Genomic DNA, 26,437 nt, shown 5'->3' on the forward strand with positions numbered 1-26,437 from the left:
CACATACTAATGCATGGTTCACAACTTCAGTGCACTCATGAAAAAATTACTATCATTACAATTCGCAAAAGATATCAAAGACAAAATCATTGGAAATGTAGATATACTGCATTTAGAAATATTTACATTTCCAACATTTTAGTCTTCGATATTTTCGTCCATTATAATGATAGCCATTTCTTCATCATTGCGATATACAATCGATGTAGTTGTGAAAAATGTGCGTATGAATCTTGATAAATATAGTACGTCTGTTTTAACAACAGTTACTGGAAATTCCGCCAAAAAGGAAAGTACATGTATAATCAATATGAATATTAAAAAAATGAATTTCATATATTTTTAAAAATGAAATGTATTTTGTAAATAACAACAAGTCTGGCTTTATCCACAGCTGCATGTTTTCTACAGGGCGGACCAAGAAAATTTTCAAAAAGTTGGGGGCATTACCAGTTAAGATGTCAATATTTTCTGCTCCAAAAGGGGGATATACAAATCTGCCACTGTTTTAGAAAAAAAAAACAAAAAAAAACCAACGAAGATGATGTAATAGTTTATCATATTTGCTGAAAAACATTTTAAAGCACGCTACAATCACGGAAACCACTCAGTGGTGATAATGCGGCCATGTCTTGATGAGGGCATAAAACTTGTCTCCGGGACAACTGGTTTGCCCGACATCACGGTGGCCTTTCAACACGTAGTTATGAGTTATCCTTCCGCTATTCACTCCACAGTTGATCAGGCTCTTAACTGCGTTTATAGCTTGGGCATTTGGTGTGTGCGAGGTGAAATCTCCCATGACACAGAATCCTGATTTAGTAAGGAAACAAGAAGAAATGTGTTTATTTCATGAATTTTCTATTCATATAATGTGTTTATTTTATGAAATTATTAATTTAGATATCATTTATATAAATTTTATTAGAAATCTTAGATATTGTAAAGATTGAAGTCATGCAAATTCCCATAACAGTAAATGTTTATATCATAAATATGTACTTAAAGCAGGTCAGACATGCGTCGAAAAGACCGCCACCCCTTTCAATCCGCCACCGATACAATTTACAGTATACATATATAAATGTCAGAATGAATACCTAGACCATCATAATTATGGTTATATGTATGTGCCCCTATAGTGTTCCAGCCCCGCCCCTCATAAATATTCCCGTCTTCTCCAATGATGAAGCTGTACCCGATGTCTGGCCAACCTGTGAAAACACGGAGAGAGAAAAATAATTATCGTTCGTCTCAACCAATTAAACAATTGGCGATATCCGGTACAGGTGGTGGTTGAGTGGTTGTTTCTTTTACGTCACGAAATTTTCACTCATGTTGAGACGTAACCCACTGTACGTAAAGTATCCCACATCCAGACGCCTAGTACTTCCGTTTCGTGCGAGTATGCATTGAAATGTTTCGGGGGTTGGGGGCACATAGAACTTTCCTTGAACTAATCATGCTCCTACCGGATGTACTTAATATGCGTGTTTTAGGGCATGCGCCATACGTAAATAGGTAAGAAAATATCAACATCCGGTGTATTTTTAGAAGCGGAAGCACGTGTATGTAAATTTTTCAGTAAACGATGTCTTGGCGATTTCTACCTTCCCAGAGCTGAGTCTAGTAAGGCTATGTACATGGTGAAAAGTAGAGTTGGAAATTAAAAATTTTACTTATCCACCTCAAGAAGAAAATTCATATATGAAATTAAAAATAGAAGAATTATCAGACGGTGAAGTAATCTAGTTACATGCTCAGTGGGGGCGCTAGGTGCCCAACGAATGAAAGAATCATCTTGACTTACAACAAATTTTGATTTCCTTGTTACGGAATCTGATGTCTCAATATAGGCCATGCCATTGGCAAAATAATCTCTTCAGGATTAGCATTCCCCCCTCTTCAGTCAAGAGCTTGTAGTCTTCGTACAAAATATTATATGCAGAGGGCTGGATAAAAACACATTTAGCTTAGCACATCAAATGATTTTTGAATTTTGATATAAATGAAAGCAAGTGGACAATAAACATTGTTGACTGTGGTGTAGGGGCAATAAGTAAAACAGTTCAGACAGGCACTGCCCCATCTGCCAGAACAAGTCATTATTGAATCTTGACGAAGATAACTGATGCTTTTCTTTTATTGTATGGAGGTTTGTATAGAAATGGGAACTAAAATCAAGTGTATTCCCTAAATTTGAAAACTTTAGAGATAAGAATGCATATTTGAATCAAATTCTCTTTGAAATATCATTTCAAAAGCCGAGAAAAATTTAAAAATCTAACGAAAAATTACGTTTAATAATGAAAACAATCAACCGGAAGTAGTATTTTTCTCAAAATTTGCTGTAAGGAAATATGATTTACCCAGAAAATGAGGAAAAAACTCTGAATCGGACTTACTGCAACTTAATCGTCAGAGGAAATTCAAGCTACTTACAAAAATCGAAGATTCAAATCAAAATATCCTCATAACAATTAGTTTAATCACCGAGTTGGGAGTATATCAATCTCTTTAATCACAACCAGTCGAAAATATTAAAAAATTCATTAAAAATTCATTTCTTGATCAATTTCTATAATTTTTTCCCCCAACGAAGCGCTTATTTATATTCTCTCAATTTCAGATCAGTGCGCATGTGCAAAGGGAAAATCCCGTCTGAAAATAGAAATGCGCATACCTGATAGGGTCGTATCAATATACGGCCCGCTTCAATGTTGCGACGTCATAGGTCACCTAATTTGCATTAATTATTCATAGTTACAAGGAGCAAGGAAAGTTCTATGTGGGGGGGGGGGTGTCTTCATTTCGAGACTAGAAAAGACATTTGTCAATCAACCCGCCTACACGTATAATTCTGTATCTTATCATTCATAAGATTGCATGAAAACAAATGTCCAGGAAATACAGCGATTTTTGTTAAAGCTGTATAGTCCGAATTACATTTTTTTTCCATCTCGTAAAAATGCTTTTAAATTATCGCACGTATGTAGTCATCAGGCTGTATGACATATCATACATTATTTCACCTGTTTTAACCAAAATTATTTAATTCTAAATCAGTGTTTTCAAACAACCGTGTCACTCTGCCATTTCAAGTGACAGCCACGTGACCATTTCAAACTTTCAGATCATCGGTGGTCTTATCTGTGTAAAGCTGTGTATTTTGTTACAACAGTACCGTGCCATAAGTTTAATAGAAATAAAAATATCAAATACCTCTTAGTAATTCGTTGTTTAACGCTCTTTCAGCCTTAAAACTAGACAGTTGCGTCTGAGTTAATACATCATGTTGGGATTCCCCTGACGCGCGTGGGGCTATTTATAGACGTCTAACACTGTATAATTTATGCGTTATCGGGAACACCTTGGGTCTTTCACCGAATACACCGTGCTTTGCGTGAAAGGCCCGAGGTTTTCCGGATGATTTATATATGTACCACACTATATTTACTTTCTAAATAATATTCTCACTGTTTTCTTTTACATGCTGATGTTTTCAAGCATGCATATGTAATTAAGGGAAAGTTAATAACTTTATAAAGTAATTAATCTGCTTTAAAGTAATTATGTACAAATATAATACATGAACATCGGGTCATACAGTTTTAACGCTTTACGACACAATTATTACTTAGATTATTTTCTTCGATCATTATTGGAGAAGATATCAGGTATTTTTCTCCCTGCATGACGGTAAATGGGTGTTTATTGAATCAAAACTGTAATGATAACTGGAAAATAAAATATTTTCATTATAGTTTCTTTCAATTAGGGAAACACAGGTGATCTTTAACAAGGTTGCAATTTTTTCGTATCTACTGCGTACTTAGATATTTTATTGAACATAGATGTCAACGGCAAATTAACAACTCATATTTTATGACAAACGGGATGACGTCAGCTTCTCCATCGTCAACTTCCCATTTTTATGTAGCAATATTCCATGATCACCTGCATATGGTGTTTATGTCTCTCAACTGAATCGATACAATATAGATTGTTCTGCGTATGGTAAGTTTTTAAATCAAAGTAGGACACTGACAAATATGTTAATGTTACAGGGATTTCAATAGTCTTGTTTAAAGTCAGCATTTTTAAAATTTCATGACTGTTATAACGATCTAAACTAATACAACCTGCCATTGGCTAAAATGCTGTCCGACATGTTTCATACCAGTTGAGGCCATTCTTTGCACATTGACTACGCATTGTTCAGTTTGCCCGATCAGAATGTAGAGTCACGGCGGGAGTGATCGGACGAAGGGGAATGCTTACTCCTCCTAGGCAGTTATCACAAAATATCTTACGACTATTCTACAAAAATAATTCTGTCTGATAATCAAATACCGACCATAAGATCATAAGTATGTATTCAAGTTTTATAAACCATGGGTGTACTTTACATATTAATCAAGAAAATCTACAAGAAATAAAAGAAAAAAAAAATTACAGTGTTCGTAAATTTTTATCTTAGTCGTAAGATATTTTGTGAAGTATATCCAGGAGTCCGTGTTTGTACTTCATATAGGAGTTGTGAGACTGATCACCATTTTTTATCTTTACATTTCAATATACATATATTTACTTATCATATTAATTGAATATACTCATAACAAACATTCAATGCAAATGAAAATCTTTTCAGCGTCGCTCTGTAAAATTTACCGTGTGTGTCCATGTGATAATTCTGATAGGACTGCACTAGCTTAATGCAGTCTGCCTTTGTGAAACAACCGTGTGTGGCGCCATGATGAATATACACGTTTCCAGGCACTGCCGGAAGTGGACCAATGTGATGCTTAGGCGCACGCGCATGCCATTCACTTCGACTTACGATCGGAGGACAGCCGGAAGTAGAATGTGTGCCTGTACCGCTGTTATGAGATGTCGATACTGAAATAAATGAAAATTTCAATCTCAAAACCCTTGTACATGCAGTATTAAATTTACCGCATCCAACGTTTATAAAATGATAAGTAGTGACTGTTTTTTCGATATGCATGACATTACGCTTGACATTAAGGTGGCTCTTTACATAAAAAAAATTATTTAATAGTTCTTATGAAACACGAATGTCCCATCGAAAGAGGAATACAAGCTCTCAATTATTTTATATCATTTTATTGTGATTTTTCCGGAATGATGAGAAAGGGTGTTTTGTTTATATATACATGTAAAATAAATTTCTTGATTCTATTTCATTTGAGGTGTATTAACAAGCCATTGAATAAATGGTTTATGTAATGAACCACCTTAAAACTCAAAGTCACGGATGTTTTGGATGATATCTTTAAATCAGAGGACCCGTATCACAGTAGGCGCTGACAGGATAAAGAACCCTTACTGTTACGATATTGAATGCCATACGCAAGTCAAATATTATGACATATCATTTCAATATTGTTACACAGAAAAAATATGATCAAATGGGACTTAAAACATTAAAAAAAAAAAAATAACTTTTCAAAAAAAAAGGATGAAAGACATTGCAAGGAAAAGCAGAAAACGTTCGCAGACCACGTGACACGACCAAAATCATGATGCAATCATAAAATGTACTCAGATGTTACTTAAATTCGTTCAACACCACTACAAATAGAGTCAACAATATCTATTTTGCTTGTTTATTTGTGTGATGTTGTACATGACGGTCCCATTCCAGAATTGTCATTCATGTCGGTACGTCACCAGCTGTAATCAGAAGGTGACGTGCTACACGTGCGACGCCAAAGGCGGAAGCAGTAAAGGTGCTGTATTGCGCCAACGACTACGACACTTCCAATGACCCATGACAGTCGCGTCCAATACTTTGACGAAGGATCAGTCACTGCCTATGTTAAACGTATTAGGATTGACGCGGCTGTTGGGCCAGCAGAAATAAAATATTTATACAAATGACACGGCTACCGGATCAGCAGAGATAACTATCTAATGGAGGTGGCTACTGGATCAGCAAAAACAAACGTTCAATGGACTCGGCTACTGGATCTGCAAAATATTGACGCGGCTACCGGATCAAAGTAAATAACATGGCTATCGGATCAGCATACATTAAATATCGAAGTAGTTGGCACAGCTTCCGGATCAGCAGAAATAAAATGACGTGGCTACCGGATCAGCTCAAATAGAATATTTAAGTAATTGGCAGGACTATTGGATCAGCAGAAATGAAATATCCAAGTAAATGACACGGCTACCGGATCAGCAGAAATAAAATGACACGGTTACCGGATCAGCAGAAATAAAATGACACGGTTACCGGATCAGCAGAAATAAAATGACGCAGCTATTGGATTAGCAGAAATAAAAATATTCAAGTAATTGACACGACTATCTGATCAGTAGAAATAAAATGGCGCGGCTACTGGATCAGGAGAAATGAAATAGCTAATTAAATGACACGGCTATCGGATTGGCAGAAATGAAAAGCCGCGGTTACCGGGTCAGCAGAAATAAGATACGCATGTAATCGACGCGGTTCCTGGATCATCAGAAATAAAACATCCAAGTAATTGACATTACTATCTGATCATCAGAAATAAAACATCCAAGTAATTGACATTACTATCTGATCAGCAGAAATAAAATGACACGGCTACCGGATCAGCAGAAATAAAATATTATGCAATTGACATGGCTACCAGATCAGCAGAAATAAAATGAAACTGCTACCGGATCAGTAGAAATAAAATGACGCGGGTACCGGATCAGTAGAAATAAAATGACGCGGGTACCGGATCAGCAGAAATAAACATCTCAGTAATCACTCCTTTATATACTGTCAATGTATTTTATATTTGACTTACACGGGCATGTTTTGAATGCGAGGTACGTGGACGATATCCAGCCATCCTGAATGATATAAACAACATGAAGTTTTAGTCTGAACAATTTATGCAAGAAAAGCTTCAGGTGTTTTGATTTCGAATACAAAAGAGTAATAATAATGTTTGATTATTGCAAAATAGGAAGTTTAATATTTATCACCCGTTAGCTTCCGGGAAAGGTAAAGCAATTCTTCCTTTTTTCAAAGTAATGCCTTCACATAAATTATCAACATACGGAAATAAATTCTTTCTCAAATATTGCCTTCACATAAATTATCAACATACGGAAATAAATTCTTTCTCAAATATTGCTTTCACATAAATTATTAACATACATGTAGTCAAATTGAGTTTCCACACTTTCCTTTCTGATTTATCAAAATGATAATATAAAGGATATTCTTACCACAGAAATGCTCAACATTTTAAATTACCTGTGTGTATATTTACTCTAGGGAATTATAGCTGTGTGTACGCTACACAATACCAGTATACAATCTACCTACCCGTTCTCTACAGTCAGCATTAATTTACAATTTACATACAGACTCTTTACAGTCAATATTAGTTACAATCTACCTACAGACTTGATACAGTCAATATTAGATTACAATTTACCTACATATTCTATACAGTCAATATTAGTTTACAATCTACCTACAGATTCTTTACAGTCAATATTAGTTTACAATCTACCTACAGAATCTTTACAGTCAATATTAGTTTAAAATCTACCTACAGATTCTTTACAGTCAATATTAGTTTACAATTTACATACAGAATCTTTACAGTCAATATTAGTTTACAATTTACCTACAGATTCTATACAGTCAATATTAGTTTACAATTGACCTACAGACTCTATACAGTCAATATTAGTTTACAATCTACCTACATATTCTTTACAGTCAATATTAGTTTACAATCTACCTACAGACTCGATACAGTTAATATTAGTTTACAATTTATCTACATATTCTATACAGTCTATATTAGTTTAAAATTTACCCACATATTCTTTACAGTCAATGTTAGTTTACAATCTACCTACAGACTCGATACAGTCAATATTAGTTTACAATTTACCTACAGATTCTATGCAGTCAATATTAGTTACTATTTACCTACTGATTCTATACAGTCAATATTAGTTTACAATCTACCTACAGACTCTATACAGTCAATATTAGTTTACAATCTACCTACAGACCCTATACAGTCATTATTAGTTTACAATCTACCTACAGCTTCTATACTGTCAATATTAGTTTACAATCTACCTACAGACTATATACAGTCAATATTAGTTTACAATTTACTACAGATTGTTTACAGTCAATATTAGTTTACAATCTACCTACAGACTCGATACAGTCAATATTAGTTTACAATTTACCTACAGATTCTATACAGTCAATATTAGTTTACAATCTACCTACAGACTCTATACAGTCAATATTAGTTTACAATTTACCTACATATTCTTTACAGTCAATATTAGTTTACAATCTACCTACAGACTATTTACAGTCAATATTAGTTTACAATTTACCTACATATTCTTTACAGTCAATATTAGTTTACAATCTACCTACAGACTCTATACAGTCAATAATAGTTTACAATCTACCTACAGATTCTTTACAGTCAATATTAGTTTACAATTTACCTACATATTCTTTACAGTCAATATTAGTTTACAATCTACCTACAGACTCGATACAGTCAATATTAGTTTACAATTTACCTACAGATTCTTTACAGTCAATATTAGTTTACAATTTACATACAGATTCTTTACAGTCAATGATAGTTTATAATCTACCTACAGACTCTTTACAGTCAATATTAGTTTACAATCTACTTATCCGTTCTTTACAATCAAAATTAATTAACGATATACATATCTATTGTTTATAATCCATCATTAGCCCGTGTTCACCTTACTCTTAATTCTATATTCTTTACAGGGATTATACGAAAGCCAATAGGTGCCAGGGTATAGAATTAATTTTGATTTAACTGACGATCGCCATTCATTATCTAGATGTATGCAGCCGTCATATAAATAACGTGGCGGCCGCATCATACCGACCTGACCTTCACAGTTAATTGTTGTCCACGATAGATATATTGCCTTATACAATCACTAGTAGCCAGTGGTATGCGTACTTGACCGTCGTAGTCTACGTTGGCCCAGTGAGTTCCACTAACAGAGGCCAGGTGTCCCTTGAAGGTGAGACAAGAATCTGTGCTTAAAACTCCCAGAATTCCGTGACCTACACCAGCACCAGATCTGATGTGAACGTTTCCAGTCGCACATGCGCACTCCTCAGCATTTGAATGGGCCAGTAACAATAAAAGGGTAGGAAGGAAACAAACGTTAATCGCCTTCATGCTGAAACTATAAAATCATTCTCATTTTTATAGTTAACATAGATGCCAAGAATACATTTGCATATTTTACTCAACACCTACATAAAACGCATGTATGACGCCGATTATTGCATATATACATGTATATATACACAAAAACGAACACGTGACGCGGAAAAAGTGTAGAGAGCCATATTGTCGTACATTTATAGGATACAAAAAATCGGCATCAATTTCGAAAGCACTTTGAAGTTTAAACAAGATAGTTTGTATGATGAACTACCAGCCCTTCTCATCCTACAACAAAACAAAGTCATCGACTAAACACTCTACTCACAGTTTACAACTGAAAAGTACAAGTGTTTGTAGGAATGCAATATCAGTTAGATATCGATTTGGTTCTTAAATGCTGAGTTTGATTAAAAGAGGATGCTGTAGTATGCAGAGTAATTCATAACGGCAATAGCGTTTTTGTCACGATACCACGATAAGAGTAAATTTTGGTTACTTCAAATGTCGACGCGGTTTTTATCGACAGAACAAAATTTAATATAAAAAATGTCAAATATCCCCAACATGTCAGATCCAACTTAAATTTCAAAACATGCAAATTGACCATGTCAACATGCAAATTAACCATGTCAACATGCAAATTAATTATGTTAGCATACATATTCGCTTACGTTCCATCTCGCCACAAATATGACGTATGTCGACATAATTAACCTGCATTTCAAACAAATACATGTATGTTGGATTTCGTATGTTAGCGATATTCGACATATAAAAAAATCATCCAATTCATATCAGGTCACGTGTCTCTTGTATTTCAACATGGTTATCTTGCACGTCGACATAACCTATAAAAGAAATATTTGTTTTTAGGAGACCGAATTATGTCACCGTATGTTTCAGTTAAAACTACCCGAAATAGGTCACCTTACCATGTTATCTGCAGAATACCCCCTCCCTTACCTGATAATTGTAGACTATGCACTGACAACACCTTGGAAGCCAGGTTAGTGGAGTCCGGTATGTACCACTCACAGATTGATTATCACGTTACTATTCTTCCTGTCCGTCTCTGATAAAAGGTCTAGTAATCTTACGGAAGACATTGCATGTGAGATTGTAATACTGTGCGATTCGTTAAATTGCACTGTCTATATAGTGTGGTACTAAAGTTATCACCCGTGTCATTATTATACAGTGTGGCATTAAAGTTATCACCCGTGTCGTTATTATAAAGTGTGGCATTAAAGTTATCACCCGTGTCGTTATTACACAGTGTGGCATTAAAGTTATCACCCGTGTCGTTATTATACAGTGTGGCATTAAAGTTATCACCCGTGTTGTAATTATTCAGTGTGGCATTAAAGTTATCACCCATGTTGTTATTATACAGTGTGGCATTAAAGTTATCACCCGTGTCGTTATCATTGTGATTACCGACAGATATAAAATAGAACGTGTCCTGTATTTTACTTCCGTAGTGATACGTACAATATACTGATTTTAAGGTGGGATGGACACGATTTAAGCTGAAATTTTTCAAATTTTATTTTTCCATTTTTATTGTTTACAATGCTTAAGTAAAGTATTTCGAATGGTCAACCAAAATTTGAATATATCAGTTGTTGAGTTACAAGTGAAATACAGCACTCGCAATTCTTTGTTATGGAAAGACGACCCGTGTCATATTCTTGTTTACATTAGACTGTTTAATAGAAAATAACTTATTTAAAACATAATGAGATATGCCAAACACTAGAAACTATTTAAATGTGTTAAGAATTCACTTGTAAATTGACCAAAAAAAATGCTTTAAACGAAACGTTTACTAATTCATTTAACCTATGTAAACAAAAACCATGTCACGAGTATTGTTTATATTACAGGGACTTATCCCATGTACCTTGACTACTGACATTCAAAATGTTGCTGATCATTAGTGATACCTTAGTTAAACATTCTAAACATAAAGAATCTAAAACCAAAATTTGAAAATTTTCAGCTCAAATCGTGTCCACGTCACTTTAAAGAGGAATAGGGCCTACTACAACACAAAAAAAAAATATGGATGAAAATCGGAGAATATTTATAACGATGTTTTTAGATTGAAAACTTTCAAATTCAGTTATTTAGTCAAATGATGCAATTTTCGTCGAAAATTAAAACCCCTGCTGGACTCGAACCCTAGATTTATAATTCAGCAGTCAACGTGCTACTCCGCTAAGTAATTAAATAAAAAAGCAATAAATATATAAATGTTGTTGATATTTACATGTATATTTTCATTCATAAAAGGAAGTCAGCGATTATAACGATGTAGGGTACCTCTTTAAATCACATTTTCGAAGATCAAAAGGAACATACTTCTCTCCTAATTGCTCATTAGCGCATTGTTTTCGCATCCCTCCGTCGACAACATTAATGACATACACAAAGATCATCACTTTCCATTATCCAGTCATTGCTAGTAGTCCTCGTCGACTTATAATTATTGATGACGACATCCAACGCAAAATAGCTTCCCTAGAGTACTTTATACTGACATGTGTATTTTCATACCCCGAAACTGTTAATAAAATTGGTCATTTTCAAATTAGTTTTGGTTGTGATACTAACTTTGTTCTCTACATACATGTATATAATGGCATTGTCAACACAGTCTGTTCTAAATGGTAAAGGCGAGATCCGCCACTGGACCGCATTCCTGGATTCTGTACTACTGTGATCCGTAACTGTTCCCAAGGAGTTTGATTTTACTCCAGGACTCCATTAAATTCAGGACAGTGTTGCAGGAACCTCTGCAACCAGTGACTATACTTCTGCATTCCATAAAATCCAAGACTACTTCTGCATTCCATAAAATCCAAGACTACTTCCGCATTCCATAAAATCCAAGACTACTTCCGCATTCCATAAAATCCGTGATTGATCTTCCGCATTCGATAAAATCCGTGACTGTACTTTCGCATTCCATACAATCCGTGACTGAACTTCAACATTCCATAAAATCTATGACTGTACTTCCGCATATTCTAAAATATATGACTGTTAAATTCGATTCTGTGAGATATGTGATCACAAATAAATGAATGAATTACACTTATGATTTACAGTATGACAAACTTTACTCTATAAAATCATAGCACTATAGCAGTCCAAAAAGTTCACAACACAGACAGTCACGGTCACACATCGCATCACCGAAAATCCAGTAACAGGAAAGTTACATCACAGAGTCACATACGGTCATAAACTTTCTACATGAAAACGACACAGGACAGGTATCATCTTGGATATCGGACACGGCACATCACACCAGAGGACATCACACCTTCCAGGTCATCAGATCCGAACACACCACAAGCAAATGTCCCTGTCCGAGAACGGCTTGGTTACTGCAGACTAATCTACCCTTCTCCGCATTTTCGGGGTACTGTGTGCATGGAAGAGTTCACTACCCTCACATAACTTATTAACTTTCTTTCGTACCCCCTTGCGATGACCAAACCTGGGTTGTCCCTGGTTCACTGTCAGTTGAACCTGGGATGCATAGCCATCACCCCACGACCAATGGAAACTCGCGAAACCACAAGCAACAAACCCATACCGTTCATTGCTTAGAAGTTTATCAGGAGGAAACCTCTCAGTCAGAGAAGGAACACTACTATCCCACTATGTCGAACCGGATGCAGAGCCACAAACCCCGCATCCCCAGGGTTATCTCCACGAGACGCAGACACAACACAACCTCCATCAGACCAACACACAATGGTACATTTGCCAGGTGCCTTGGGGACACACTCCCCTGGGAACTGATAGGCCACTGCTTCAATCATGACTGGGGGATTTGTAATGATTAGACTGTCGCTCAACAACAGTCTCTAGCACTACAACTGAGGCCTGCATACTTTCACTATTGCATGGAAGACCAACACAACCCTCATCACAAACCTACGCGCATGCATCGATTCCAACCTAGAAGAATCCAGACTCACTAACATGACACTAAACTGCATCCTCGCCCTCTGCATCCAAGAACTGGCCCTCAACTGAATGCCAGACCAGAGCCCGTGCCGCCTCAATATCCCGTCGTCCAGAACTACTGGTCCAACTACTGAAACCCAACTGATCATGAGCTGAGGCACGAGATACTGATCACACCAGACGGAGCTCCAGACCGTGCCTCAACCAGATACCCAGACTCAACATCAGTGACAAAACCATTGTCACCATCCAAACCCTCGGATACTGGAAGGATCATCATCCACATCGCAGAACACATCAACAGCCATGTCAACATCAAAAACCAGAAAACACCCAAAGCTACCCCGAGAAGTCATATCACTATAGCAACCAACAATATCCCCGGTGTTCTCCAGCCCACCACCCTGGTGACTAACACCTGCCTCAGTGTCCTCCGGCCAACCACATAACTTCTAATCTGCGCCTGGTAGCACCCCTGTCTGCGCCGACCCTGTTTCCCTGACCCCTACTTCACTCCGGACCCTCTAAACAACCACACCCGTCGACAAAACACTACTGCCCACCACTACTCGGTTTCACAGGCATCTCGACCTCATGGCATGCACTGTCGACTGCTGACCCTGCTGTACTGGAACTACCTAATAAGGGTTTACGGAGCACTTGCCCCGACCTATTTTGAGCCCCGGTACCTGGAGACCAACCAACTAACACATCCTGACCAGACAACTTGGGACCATCCCTACTAGCAGCCTTACAGTCTTCTGTACTGACATGCCTAACGAGTGGAGATCTCGACCTTGACCTGCTATGTCTAATCCCACGTCTGACTGGCGAGAGACCGAAACTCATCCCCCTATCCGCATTGCCCATAGGCCTCACCGGCATCTCACTCGTCTGCAACTTCAACTGTGATGCACCAACACCTGACTGACCCTGCGAGATGCACTGGTGACATGGGGGCCCTGAGGAACTCTCGTTTGTGCAGATACGCAAATGGGATCAAAACTGGCCCCTCAGAAAACCGGTCCTCCCTAAATATCGGCCGATTTTCAAAGTCCCGGCAGGAATCTTAACATTTCCTTACAAAGAAAGTCTTACAAAACCGGCCACCCCTGAAAACCGGACATCGGCCACTTTTTAAAGTACATTTGTTAACAAACACGTGTAATCTTCCCTTAACATACCGGCCACTTTTTGAAGACAAGAAAATTTTAGCCAGAGGTTGATCAAGATCGTCCAGGTGTGCAAATTGACTGACCGACCGGCCAGGTGGGAAATTATCGACCGAAGGTGTGAAAACACTAGCGGCCTCTTTAATTTATATTGTTTACCTGTGCTGTCAAGGGTGTTAATTGACACTTAGCTAATCCAAGAGACCCTTCCAAATTCTATACAAAATGTAAACAAGAGGTCCATGGGCCACATCGCTCACCTGATTCACCTTGGTCCATATCAGAAGACTTTCTATATATATTTGCATGTAAAACCGTAGTCCTTATTATGGTCCCAACCTACCCCTGGAGGCCATAGTTTTTGTAAACTTGAATCTACACTTTGTCAGAAAGCTTTCATGTAAATGTGAACTTCTTTGGCCCAATGGTTCACGAGAAGAAGATTTTTAAAGATTTTTCCTATATATTTGTATGTAAAACTTTGATCCCCCTTGTGGCCCCATCCTACCCCCAGGGACCATGATTTGAACAAACTTGAATCTGCACTATATCAGTGGTTCTTGAGAAGAAGATTTTTAAAAAAAAATTCCTATATATTTGTATGTAAAACTTTGATCCCCTATTGTGGCCCCATCCTACAACAGGGTGCCATTATTTGAACAAACTTAACTATGCGCTATGTTAGGAAGCTGTTCATGTGAATATCAGCTTTTCTGGCTCAGTGGTTCTTGAGAAGAAGATTCTTAAAGAATGTCCCTATATATTTGTATGTAAAACTTTGATCCCCCCTTGTAGCCCATCCAACCCCCAGGAGCCATGATTTGAACAAACTTGAATCAGCACTATATCAGAAAGCTTTCATGTAAATGTCTGCTTTTCTGGCTTAGTCGTTCTTGAGAAGAAGATTTTTAAAGATTTTTCCTATATATTTGTATGTAAAACTTTGATCCCCTATTGTGGCCCCATCTGACCCCCGGGGGCCAGGATTTTAACAATTTAGAATCTGCACTATATCAAGAAGCTCTCATATAAATCTCAGCTTTTCTGGCTCAGTGGTTCTTGAGAAGAAGATTCTTAAAGAATGTCCCTATATATTTGTATGTAAAACTTTGATCCCCCTTTGTAGCCCATCCAACCCCCAGGAGCCATGATTTGAACAAACTTGAATCTGCACTATATCAGAAAGCTTTCATGTAAATGTCAGCTTTTCTGGCTTAGTGGTTCTTGAGAAGAAGATTTTTAAAGATTTTTCCTATATATTTGTATGTAAAACTTTGATCCCCTATTGTGGCCCCATCTGACCCCCGGGGGCCAGGATTTTAACAATTTAGAATCTGTACTATATCAGGAAGCTTTCATATAAATCTCAGCTTTTTTGGCTCAGTGGTTCTTGAGAAGAAGATTTTTAAAGATTTTTCCTATATATTTGTATGTAAAACTTTGATCCCCTATTGTGGCCCCATCTGACCCCCAGGGGCCAGGATTTTAACAATTTAGAATCTGCACTATATCAGGAAGCTTTCATATAAATCTCAGCTTTTCTGGCTCAGTGGTTCTTGAGAAGAAGATTTTAAAAGATTTTTCCTATATATTTGTATGTAAAACTTTGATCCCCTATTGTGGCCCCATCCGACCCCCGGGGGCCATGACTTTAACAATTTAGAATCTGCACTACCTAATAAAGCTTATCTATAAATTTCATCTTTTCTAGCCCAGTGGTTCTTGAGAAGATTTTTTAATGACCCTACCCTATTTTTACCTTTTCTTGATTATCTCCCCTTGGAAGGTGGCCTGGTCCTTTATTTTAACAATTTAGAATTCTCTTTACCTAAGGCTGCTTTGTGCCAACTTTGGTTGAAATTGGCCCAGTGGTTTTTGAGAAGAAGTTAAAAATGTGAAAGGTTTACAGACGGACGGACGCCGGAATACGGGTGATCAGAAAAGCTCACATGAGCTTTTAGCTCAGGTGAGCTAAAAACAGTTAGGAACATATTGAATGAATACAATATCAAACGCCATATTGTTTCACCATACTATCGTATGGATATACGTAGTTAATGAAGAACAAACCCATGACTGTTAATGATAATTATTAAAAGATAGATTAATTTTCTTGGTTTCCATAGACTTAAAATTCCAAAGAAATATTCAAATTACAATTTCATATTTACTACTGTACTTTTTAAAAACGTCAAAACAAAATTGTTAATGACATAAGCGATGAATGTAAACAGTTTTTATAGGTAAGAAGAATCCCACTAATAGGCCTCTGTGTTTTCTTTATGTATCCTGTTATAGATTTTCAGTTTAAAATTCGATGATTTCAGCGAGAATATTTCTTGTAATTCATAATTACCTTTAGGTACAATCGGACTAATTTAATATCCACCGATAACTGATCATAGATCACCAGATCAAAGTGAACAGTACTTACTTTGTGAATATTGAGATAAAACGTCTATAATTGCTAAATTCTCGGTATACCGGCCATCCCTCTAAACCGGCCGTTTTTTCCCAGTCCGAGAGCCGGCCGGTTTAGAGAAGTTTCACTGTATTGTAATAGGTGTTCCCCAAAGATACCAACCCATTACTGCTGAGGACTCTATGACATGGCCTACCAACCGCGCAGGGGCAACCAACCTGTTCGTCCAATATAACTGGCAGAGATGGTTCAGGGTAACCCCCTACTTGAACACGGACAAGCTATCCCAACCTGGATTTAAAGATAAAACACCCAAATCACCCCTGGGCAGAGGCCCTGGGAAAGAGTTGTCTACATTCCCAGGATATCCCGCTAACTGCTGAGCCACTATTATGGAACTTCCACCACCCATACTGGTTTCCCTAGACATTAGCTGACTGAACATGTTGGCCACCTGTGCGATATAATTCTTTAATCGGGCCTCTAGTTGCGTTTGTACCATGAGGAGCCGGTCCTCCCACACTTGTGGCACGTTAGTTGACACAGTCCCATGTCCCTGGCATGAAGCCACAATAGAACCAATTCCGTCTAGCTGGTAATTTGTGTCCGATTCAAGTCCCCCATGTGGCCCCGCACTCCAACCTTGGGTGCCCGTCACCCCCCGCGTAACGTCACCCTCAGGATACCCCTGCCACCCAGCGACCCCACACCCCTACTTGGGTACCTGCCAAGCTTTCCTGCCCGACTGCCTTACCCCCGGGATGGCACCGTCATCTACCCATCTCAGACTACCTTGATCAGAATAACAGACCATCAGAATTACTGCCTAACCACAAACCAGAATAACACAAGACAATTAATAATTACATTTTACCATGTAAACTAATAAAATTAACCTAGAAAATTTCAAAATGGCTCCCACCTGCGACCACGCGCCCCCTGCTATGATCCGCGGCGCAGGTGGGCAACATATTTTACCACCGATGCCAATAAAGTGATTTCCTATAACCTAAAACACCGGAAAACACTTAGAAACTTATATATTAAAATATAACCAGTACAACTTACAAGACTCTATAAATACAACGACTACAGTGCTGTGTACTTTTAGACACGTCCGCCTGCCTTGAGTTGGTGGGTAAGAAGGAGAGAATTGCACGTGCAGGCTCAGAGGACTCCGAGCCCGACCAGAAATCCCTAAAACCACTACAGCTTTTAACTCTTAATGCCAAAATCTACTGTCTCATGTGTTTGAAAATGTCTCACAATAAATAAGGTTATATATTATTACAGAAGATCGTTAAGAGAACTTTATTATTTGTTTTGCATTAAGAGAACTTTATCGTTCGTTTTGTAGTCCCGTGGGGATCCGGGTTAGAATAGATCCTCAGTACCCCTTTGCTTGTCGTAGAAGGCAAATGGGGCGATCTTTCGGATGATACCACAAAAACCGAGGTCCCGTGTCACGATATAGATCCCTCCCTACTCAAAGGTCATAAGCGCCGAGCATAGGCCTATATTTTGCAGTCCTTCACCGGCAGTGGTGACGTCTCCATATGAGTGAACTATTCTCGAGAGGGACGTTAAACAATATTCAATCAATATTTGTTTTGTAAACAAAGATTGTGGTATGTTATTGTTAAGAAGTTTTCAAAAGAAATGGCTATCGATCTTGATAATTTTATTTACATATATCACATTTCATATATTCTTTAGGAGAAATGTGTCATCTAACAAGAGGCCCATGGGCCACATCGCTCACCTTGGTCCATATCAGAAGACTTTCCATATATATTTGCATGTAAAACCGTAGTCCCTATTATGGCCCAACCTACCCCTGGAGGCCATGGTTTTTGCAAACTTGAATCTACACTATGTCAGAAAGCTTTCATGTAAATGTGAACTTCTTTGGCCCAATGGTTCTTGAGAAGAAGATTTTTAAAGATTTTCCCTATATATTTGTATGTAAAATTTTGATCCCCTATTGTGGCCCCATCCAACCCCAGGAGCCCATGATTTGAACAAACTTGAATCTGCATTATGTCAGGAAGCTTTCATGTAAATCTCAGCTTTTCTGGCTTAGTGGTTCTTGAGAAGAAGATTTTTAAATTTTCCCCTATATATTTGTATGTAAAACTTTGATCCCCCTTGTGGCCCCATCCTACCACCGGGGGCCATGATTTGAACAAACTTGAATCTGCAATATGTCAGGAAGCTTTCAGGTAAATTTCAGCTCTTCTGGCCCAGTGGTTCTTGAGAAGAAGATTTTTAAATGACCCCACCCTATTTTTGCATTTTTGTGATTATCTCCCCTTTGAAAGGGACATGGCCTTTCATTTGAACAAACTTGAAAGCCCTTCACCCAAAGATGCTTTTGGCCAAGTTAGGTTGAAATTGGCCCATTGGTTCTGGAGAAGAAGTCGAAAATGTGAAAAGTTTACGGACAGACGGACAGACAGACGGACAGACAGACAGACGGACGCCGGACAAAATGTGATCAGAATAGCTCACTTGAACCTTCGGTTCAGGTGAGCTAAAAATTGAATTTATGACTGTGCAAAATAAAGATGCTTTATACTACAAAATTAACATTTCGCCGGTGAGTGAAGATAAAAAGACTCCAGTCTTTGTTTACATAACACAAGTTAAGGCTGAAATATTGCTATTATTCTTGCATTCGGGTCAAAGTTTGGCTGTCAACATTGAATGTCATCTTTTTAATGTTTCGACATCAAATATGAAAAAAAAATCGTGAACCAGTCCCTTTATTTTTCTCCATCGTTAACTTCCCATATTTATGTAGCAATATCCCATTACCACCTGAATATGAGGTTTATGTCTCTCAACTGATTCAAGTCCGTGGGGATCCGGGCTAGATTAGATCTTCAGTATCCACTTACATGTAAGAGGCGACTAAAAGGGGCGGTCATTCGGATGAGACCGCAAAAACCGAGGCCCCGTGTCGCAGCAGGTGTGGCACGATAAAGATTCATCCCCGCTCAAATGCCGTAAGTGCCGAGGATATACCTAAATTTTGCAGTTCTTCCCCTGCAATGGTGACGTCTTCATATGAGTGAAAAATTCTCGAGTGAAACGTTAGACAATGTACAACCAATCAATCTCAACTGATTTGATATGCAAAGTGCTTGTTCTGCGGATGGTCAGTTTTTGTTTTAATTGAGGCAGCCTAATGACAAACAAGTTGATGGTGCAAGGGTTTCAACAGTCGCTTTTAAAGTCTGCATTTCGCAAATTTTGGGTTGTTACAACGATTTCCTTTACCAATAAAATCTGTCATTGGGTCGATTGTTGTCTGCCATGATTCACACCAATTGTTAGACTGTTTATATACGATTTTTGATTACGGATTACTGCAAATGGAGATAGAGTTTGCGATGGGTGCGACCAGTCGACAGGGGATGCTTATTCCTCCTAGGCACCTGATCCCACCTCTGGTATGTCCAATGATCCGTGTTTGTCCAACTCTCAATTTTGTGTTCCTTAAAGGAGTTACGAGATCGATTGCTGTTCGTTATCTTCACCTTTTCATTTATTACATTAGAAATTACTCGAGCCGGTGAGAAAGTTTCCCAGTTTACTTTCGGAAGGTCGGTGGTCTCTTCCCAGGTACATTGTACATGTACCTGGGTTCTCTCTTCCACCAACAAAAACTGGGCGCCACCAGATAACAGAACAAGAGCAACGCCAACGTGGCATAATACGCCCGTAGATTTTGCTCAAGGAAAACATATTTCAGTGGGATTCATATTTTAGTGAAGTTAGCACTGTCCTCTGTGAGCTATTTCATTATTATGCTTGTAGAAATGGATATCATGATATAAAGAGGGATAGCCTTAGAATGCGCTACTTCATAAATATGCTAACGGTTCGGTTTGTATCCTGCCCACAAGGTTTTCCTAAAAAGTGATACTACGACTTTGACTTTTGACCTTGAAAAACAATAGGCATCTTCCTCTCATCATGGTGATCAAATATACCAAGTTATAATATCCTGGAGCTTACGGTTCGGTTTGTATCCTGTCCACAAGGTTTTCCTAATAAGTGATACCTACGACCTTGACCTTTGACCTTGAAAAACAATAGGCATCTTTCTCTCATCATGATGATCAAATATACCAAGTTATAATATCTTGGAGGTTAAGGTTCGGTTTGTATCCTGCCCTCAAGGTTTTCCTAAAAAGTTATACGAGCTTGACTTTTGACCTTGAAAAACAATAGGCATCTTCCTCTCATCATGGTGATCAAATATACCAAGTTATAATATCCTGGAGCTTACGGTTCGGTTTGTATCCTGTCCACAAGGTTTTCCTAATAAGTGATACCTACGACCTTTGACCTTGAAAAACAATAGGCATCTTCCTTTCATCATGATGATCAAATATACCAAGTTATGATATCCTGGAGCTTACGGTTCGGTTTGTATCCTGCCCTCAAGGTTTTCCTAAAAAGTGATACTACGACCTTGACCTTGAAAAACAATAGGCATTTTCCTCTCATCATGGTGATCAAATATACCAAGTTATAATATCCTGGAGCTTACGGTTCGGTTTGTATCCTGCCCACAAGGTTTTCCTAATAAGTGATACTACGACCTTGACCTTTGACCTTGAAAAACAATAGGCATCTTCCTCTCATCATGGTGATCAAATGTACCAAGTTGTAAAGTCCTAGGGCTTATGGTTCAGTCTGTATCCTGCCCACAAGGTCCGGACAGACGGACAGACAGACGGACGACGCCACACCATAATACGTCCCGTCTTCGACGGGCGTATAAAAATTGTTGAGTGTGACGGACAACAGCAAAACAATCAAACACAAAAATAAGGAGTCGTTTAAAGGAAAAAAATTAATGCTTTATTTTCCCTATAAAGATTTAACATAATATCATTCTCCCGATTCTTCATAACCCGTATCGCTATATTATATAAAACAATTTTCTTATATAATCCTCCTTGCCCTATCTTACAACATAACTTTCAATAATAACTCACGTAGCCTTATTTTCAACATTGATTCAACTATTAGCTCATATCGCCCTATTCTAAAACACAATCTTTAAGCATAATCTTCAGCATACATCGCCCTATCTTAAAATATAATTTTATACGATACATGTAATTCACGTAACTATTTCAAACATTTTTAACACCCTTGAATATATAACATACATGAATGGATACGGATATCCACGTATTGTTGATAATAGTAAGGACATTTAGACAGTTGAAAGTTAAGACTAAAATGTCAACATTGTCCCTGAGACAGCTAAATTGGTAAAATCGCCACATATCAACAAGCTGTACATCTTATAATCCTTAAAATACAGAATATTTTATATAAACATAACAAAACCCCTTTGATCAACTGAAATAGCTTGAAAAACTGTATGGATGTTTTAGTTATTCATCTAATGTTGACATACAATTGTTTCATACTGAACATATGGTATTTAGTTTAAAAAAAAAACATACTCTTAAGTCTGAATTTGCCCACTAAATTCTCGCGTTACTCATTCAACTCTCGCGTTACTGAAATAAAATTTACACGGTAGAAACATATTCTTCTGTGATAAGTAGTGAAATTGACTCCGTTACATCTTCTGACTCTGCAGAACGCACATCACTGAACGGTCCTTTGTCACTTTCATTGATTCCATCGCCATCTGCAATGGATTTTCTATTTCCAGCAACGCCCTCTACATCGACGATGGATTTGCTACTTTCGGATGAACCGAGTGTTTTTGTTTCTCTGCTGCTTTCGGAATAGGATACAGATGTTTTTAGAAATGTCCTGTTTGAGTCGTCCCTCCGTTTGTGATTTCTATCATAATAAATCACCAGACCTAAAGCAAGTAAACACGGAACAAGGAAAATTATGCCTGCCAAAATACCCACAATGCTACTGAGAGATTCGTCCTCCACGGAGACACACTTCTTATATAAACGACCAGTGGCATTTGCCATCACGTGCAAACATACTATGAGTTTAGTATTTTTAAGGTCAAAACTCTCAATTGTGAAATGGTCCGAACTGGGGTGGATTGTAACTGGACCATAGAAATATTCGTTATCCTTTCCTTCTTCTTTCACGGTTATACGGTAAGCATAAACCATGGAGGAATTCACACGCCCCCAATGCATCCAGATCTTTCCTTTTCTTATTTCTACCACGTAATGAAGATCATGCAGTCTTTGTTGAAGCTGGGATAAAGGGTCGGTTCTAGAACACGGCTGTCTAGGTTTATTTATACAGTCTTGTTTTAAAGTTGACATTGTTTCCGCTCTGTCATCCGTACTCAGACACTGAATTGCAAGCTGCTCTGGTTGCGAGTCCCGGGAAGGATAATAATGGTGTTTCAAATGTTGCGCGACCCACACAAGGTCGCAAGAACATTCTAAGTAATTTTCTTGGAGATTGATGTACTCTAAGTCGTGCAGATCATGGACGAAGCAAAACGGAAACGTCTTCAGGGCTGTTCTCTGAAGGTCTAGATGCGCTATGTGCAGAGGTAGTTTCAAAGAACTCAGTATATCGATTTTCGGATTCAATGGGTTACCAGAGAGATCTAGTAGCTTTAATTCAATTAAGTTACTAAATGCCAGCGGATGAATATCAGAAATAAGATTCTCTCCGAGATAAAGATCTTGTAACGTGGCCTCTAATCCAGAAAATACATGTTTTGAGATGACCGTCAATGAATTGAAGGATAAGACAACTTTTCGAATGAGTCTCGTGGTTCTGAAGAAACCCTTTGGAATCTCCGTTATCTTGTTATCTGAAAGGTCTAGAATTTCGATGGAAGGAATCCAGGACAAGTCATTTGGCTCCAAATAGCTGATGGAATTTTTAGAAAGATTCAGAAGACGGACTCCGAGCTTTTGTAAATTATTCGTGCTGATGATTTCTATTCTATTACCGGACAGGTCCATCGTATACACGTGTTGGAGGTTCTCAAATATGTTGGGTATCGATTGAAGTTTGATATCGTGAAAACTAAGGGTATCTATGTTCTTAATTCCTGTGAAATAATCAAGGGGAAATGTGATGACATTAGAGTTACCGAATACAACGAGCGACTTCCAGGACTCCTGGCCCAGGTATGAACGACTAGCTAGTAGTAACTTCGGTACGTCAGTCCTGTTTCCATAGTTACAGGCTATGGTGGTACCAGAATGACCCGCGCTACATTGGCAATCTGATGAGAGGTCCTCTATCATTCGGCAACACGTCACCGGGAACCAGACGAATAACAAACTCAGCGTCTGTGTTTTTTGAAACATTTTCGTCTGAAAAAGAAATTAATAAGCATATAATTGTTTTAGGAATAGCATTCAATGTTGAGATCGAATTTATTTACACTTTATCTCAAGTACATTTTCCCGTGAGGATCCGGGTTAGAATATGTCTTCAGTAGCCCTTGATTGTCGTAAGAGGCGACTAAATGGGGGGGGGGGGGGTCCTTCGGATGAGACCGCAAAATCCGAGGCACCGTGTTACTACAAGTAAGGCACGATAAAGAACCCTCCCTGCCTTCTAGCACGTGAGCACCCGACTCCCACGTAAACCAGAATCCGCAGTATACAACCTGCACTCTGTGTGTGAACGTTTGTGAAATCACTGGTGTGTAACATTTTCCGTGACCAGTACAAAACTGATCAATCTATATGCATTTTGTTTCTTCCCTCTAACAACCCCCCCCCCCTTCACAACAGAAACAAGAGGCCCAAGGGCATCTAAGTTAGCTTGGCCAATAATTAAAGATTTTCTTTATTATATATTCGCATGTAAAACTTTGTCCTCCATTGTGGCCCCAACCTACTTCCAGGGGCCATGATTTTCACAAACTTGAATTTGTACTATGCAAGGAAGCATTCATGTAAATTTGTACTTTCCTGACCCAGTGGTTCTTGAGATAAAGATTTTTCCTATATATTCGCATGTAAAACTGTGATCCCCTATTGTGGCCCCAACCCATCCCAGGGGTTCATGGTTTTAACAAAATTGTATCTGCTCCATGTCAGGAAGCTTTCAAGTAAATTTCAGCTCAAGAAGATTTCTAGAACAAACTTGAATCATCTTCACCCAAGGATGCTTTGTGTCAAGTTTGGTTGAAATTTGTAAAAGTTGTCAATGTATTTTCACTATTTCGCTATTACCCCCCCCCCCCCCCCCTTTCGAAAGAGGAGTGGCCCTCGATTTGAATAAACGTGAATCCCCTTCATCCAATGATGCTTTGTGGACAATTTTTTATGGTGGTCCTAAGACATATCTTAAGATGGACATAGAAGCTCTCTTTAGAGTGTCCAAACTAGGATAGACTTAGATATCTTAGGATAAATTTGCTGAACATTATACTCACCGCTTACAGAAATTCATACAATCCAATCAACACATCTATCTATTCCGAATGCATACTTTCACACGTCGACATTAAATATCATATCTGACACATCCAATCGCCATTCATTGCAATACTAATCAACATCTACTAGCAGCGCCCAATTTCCAACACTAAACTTAACCCACGCACTAAACCTCTCAAATATCTAATAGTCACTACGACAACATCATTACACGCTTGGGGGTGGGGAAAACCAAATCATTGGGCGATCTAATTCAGTACACCAGGCACACAAGCAACAACTGTACACATTGCCAGGTCCCAGAATATATCAAGTTGAATGGAGTCCAACATACAATTACCTCGTATGATAAGAGTTAATATTGTTAGCAGAGTTAGAAGGTTAAAGGGGGTGATTACTGCTGCATGAAGTGTTTGTATGAGGTTTGTTCTGTGATGGTTGTGTAGTGCACAGTGTACTAGGTACATGTAGATAGTTCCTGGGACCTGGCAATATGTGCAGATGTTGATTGTGTGCCGGGTGTACTTACCTACATGTAGATCACCCATTAAATAGGTTCTCCCACCCCAAAGCGTGTAATGATATTGTTGTAGTTGAAACTAACATGAAGGACTTTTTCTGTGGCTTCTGACGTTATTTCAAGGTAGTAGTATCTTAACAATGGCGGGTGGGTCAGTGTCTTCGTTAACTCTCTCCCTTACACTTTAAAAATGCCTGGGCCGGTGTCAAATGCCTCAAAATGCACTACTTCACATCTAAAGCTAATAAACTTATCATCCCAAGGATAATCTTGTCCAACACTTACTGACACTTTCAACTGTCAGACACTCTATATCATTACCTACTGACATCCTCAACTGTTAGAGACTCTCTACATCATCAACATCTGACACCCTCAACTGTCAGACACAATACTACCTACTGTCACTCTCAACTGTAAAAACACAATATCGCCCACTGACACCCTCAACTGTCAGACACAATATCGCCCACTGACACCCTCAACTGTCAGACACAATATCGCCCACTGACACCCTCAACTGTCAGACACAATATCGCCCACTGACACCCTCAACCGCCAAACACTCTTGAACCAAATCCTTTGGTGACAGGAGTGGCTGGCTGGTAACTCTTTAAGGACTACTACAGGTATACTGTAGACTACAGCACATGTGCCCATCGCCATAAAATTTACAAATCAAAACATACACATGTACAATAATCATAACATTTACCCATAGTAGTTCTAGCGTT

The 26,437-nt window shown here is 38.3% G+C and overlaps 2 protein-coding genes across 7 annotated transcripts in view; both read right to left on the reverse strand.

Moving 5' to 3' along the window:
- Positions 1-540: 540 nt before the first annotated feature.
- On the reverse strand, positions 541-10,384 carry LOC125662482 (peptidoglycan-recognition protein SC2-like). Its single transcript, XM_048894718.2, has 6 exons — positions 10,185-10,384; positions 9,006-9,237; positions 6,813-6,858; positions 4,672-4,899; positions 1,101-1,214; positions 541-813 (listed from the first exon to the last, which is right to left on the reverse strand). Exons 2-6 carry the CDS (start codon positions 9,228-9,230, stop codon positions 608-610), a joined length of 819 nt encoding a protein of 272 aa, XP_048750675.2. The 5' UTR covers positions 9,231-9,237; positions 10,185-10,384; the 3' UTR covers positions 541-607.
- An 11,267-nt stretch (positions 10,385-21,651) lies between these two features.
- Positions 21,652-26,437, reverse strand: part of LOC125662475 (uncharacterized) — a 40,145-nt gene continuing 35,359 nt past the window's right edge. For 5 of the 6 annotated variants that reach the window (XM_048894707.2, XM_048894709.2, XM_048894711.2 and 2 more), the window contains one exon: positions 21,652-24,106. In XM_048894707.2, the coding sequence (XP_048750664.2) occupies positions 22,361-24,100 (1,740 nt within the window). In that variant the 5' untranslated portion in view covers positions 24,101-24,106 and the 3' untranslated portion in view covers positions 21,652-22,360. Of the gene's footprint in view, positions 24,107-25,179; positions 25,444-26,437 lie in introns of those variants that run through there. The other variant, XM_048894710.2, reaches the window with a different exon arrangement.

This window comes from Ostrea edulis, chromosome 8 (assembly GCF_947568905.1).
Source record: "Ostrea edulis chromosome 8, xbOstEdul1.1, whole genome shotgun sequence".
In the NCBI taxonomy this organism is placed as follows: domain Eukaryota; kingdom Metazoa; phylum Mollusca; class Bivalvia; order Ostreida; family Ostreidae; genus Ostrea; species Ostrea edulis.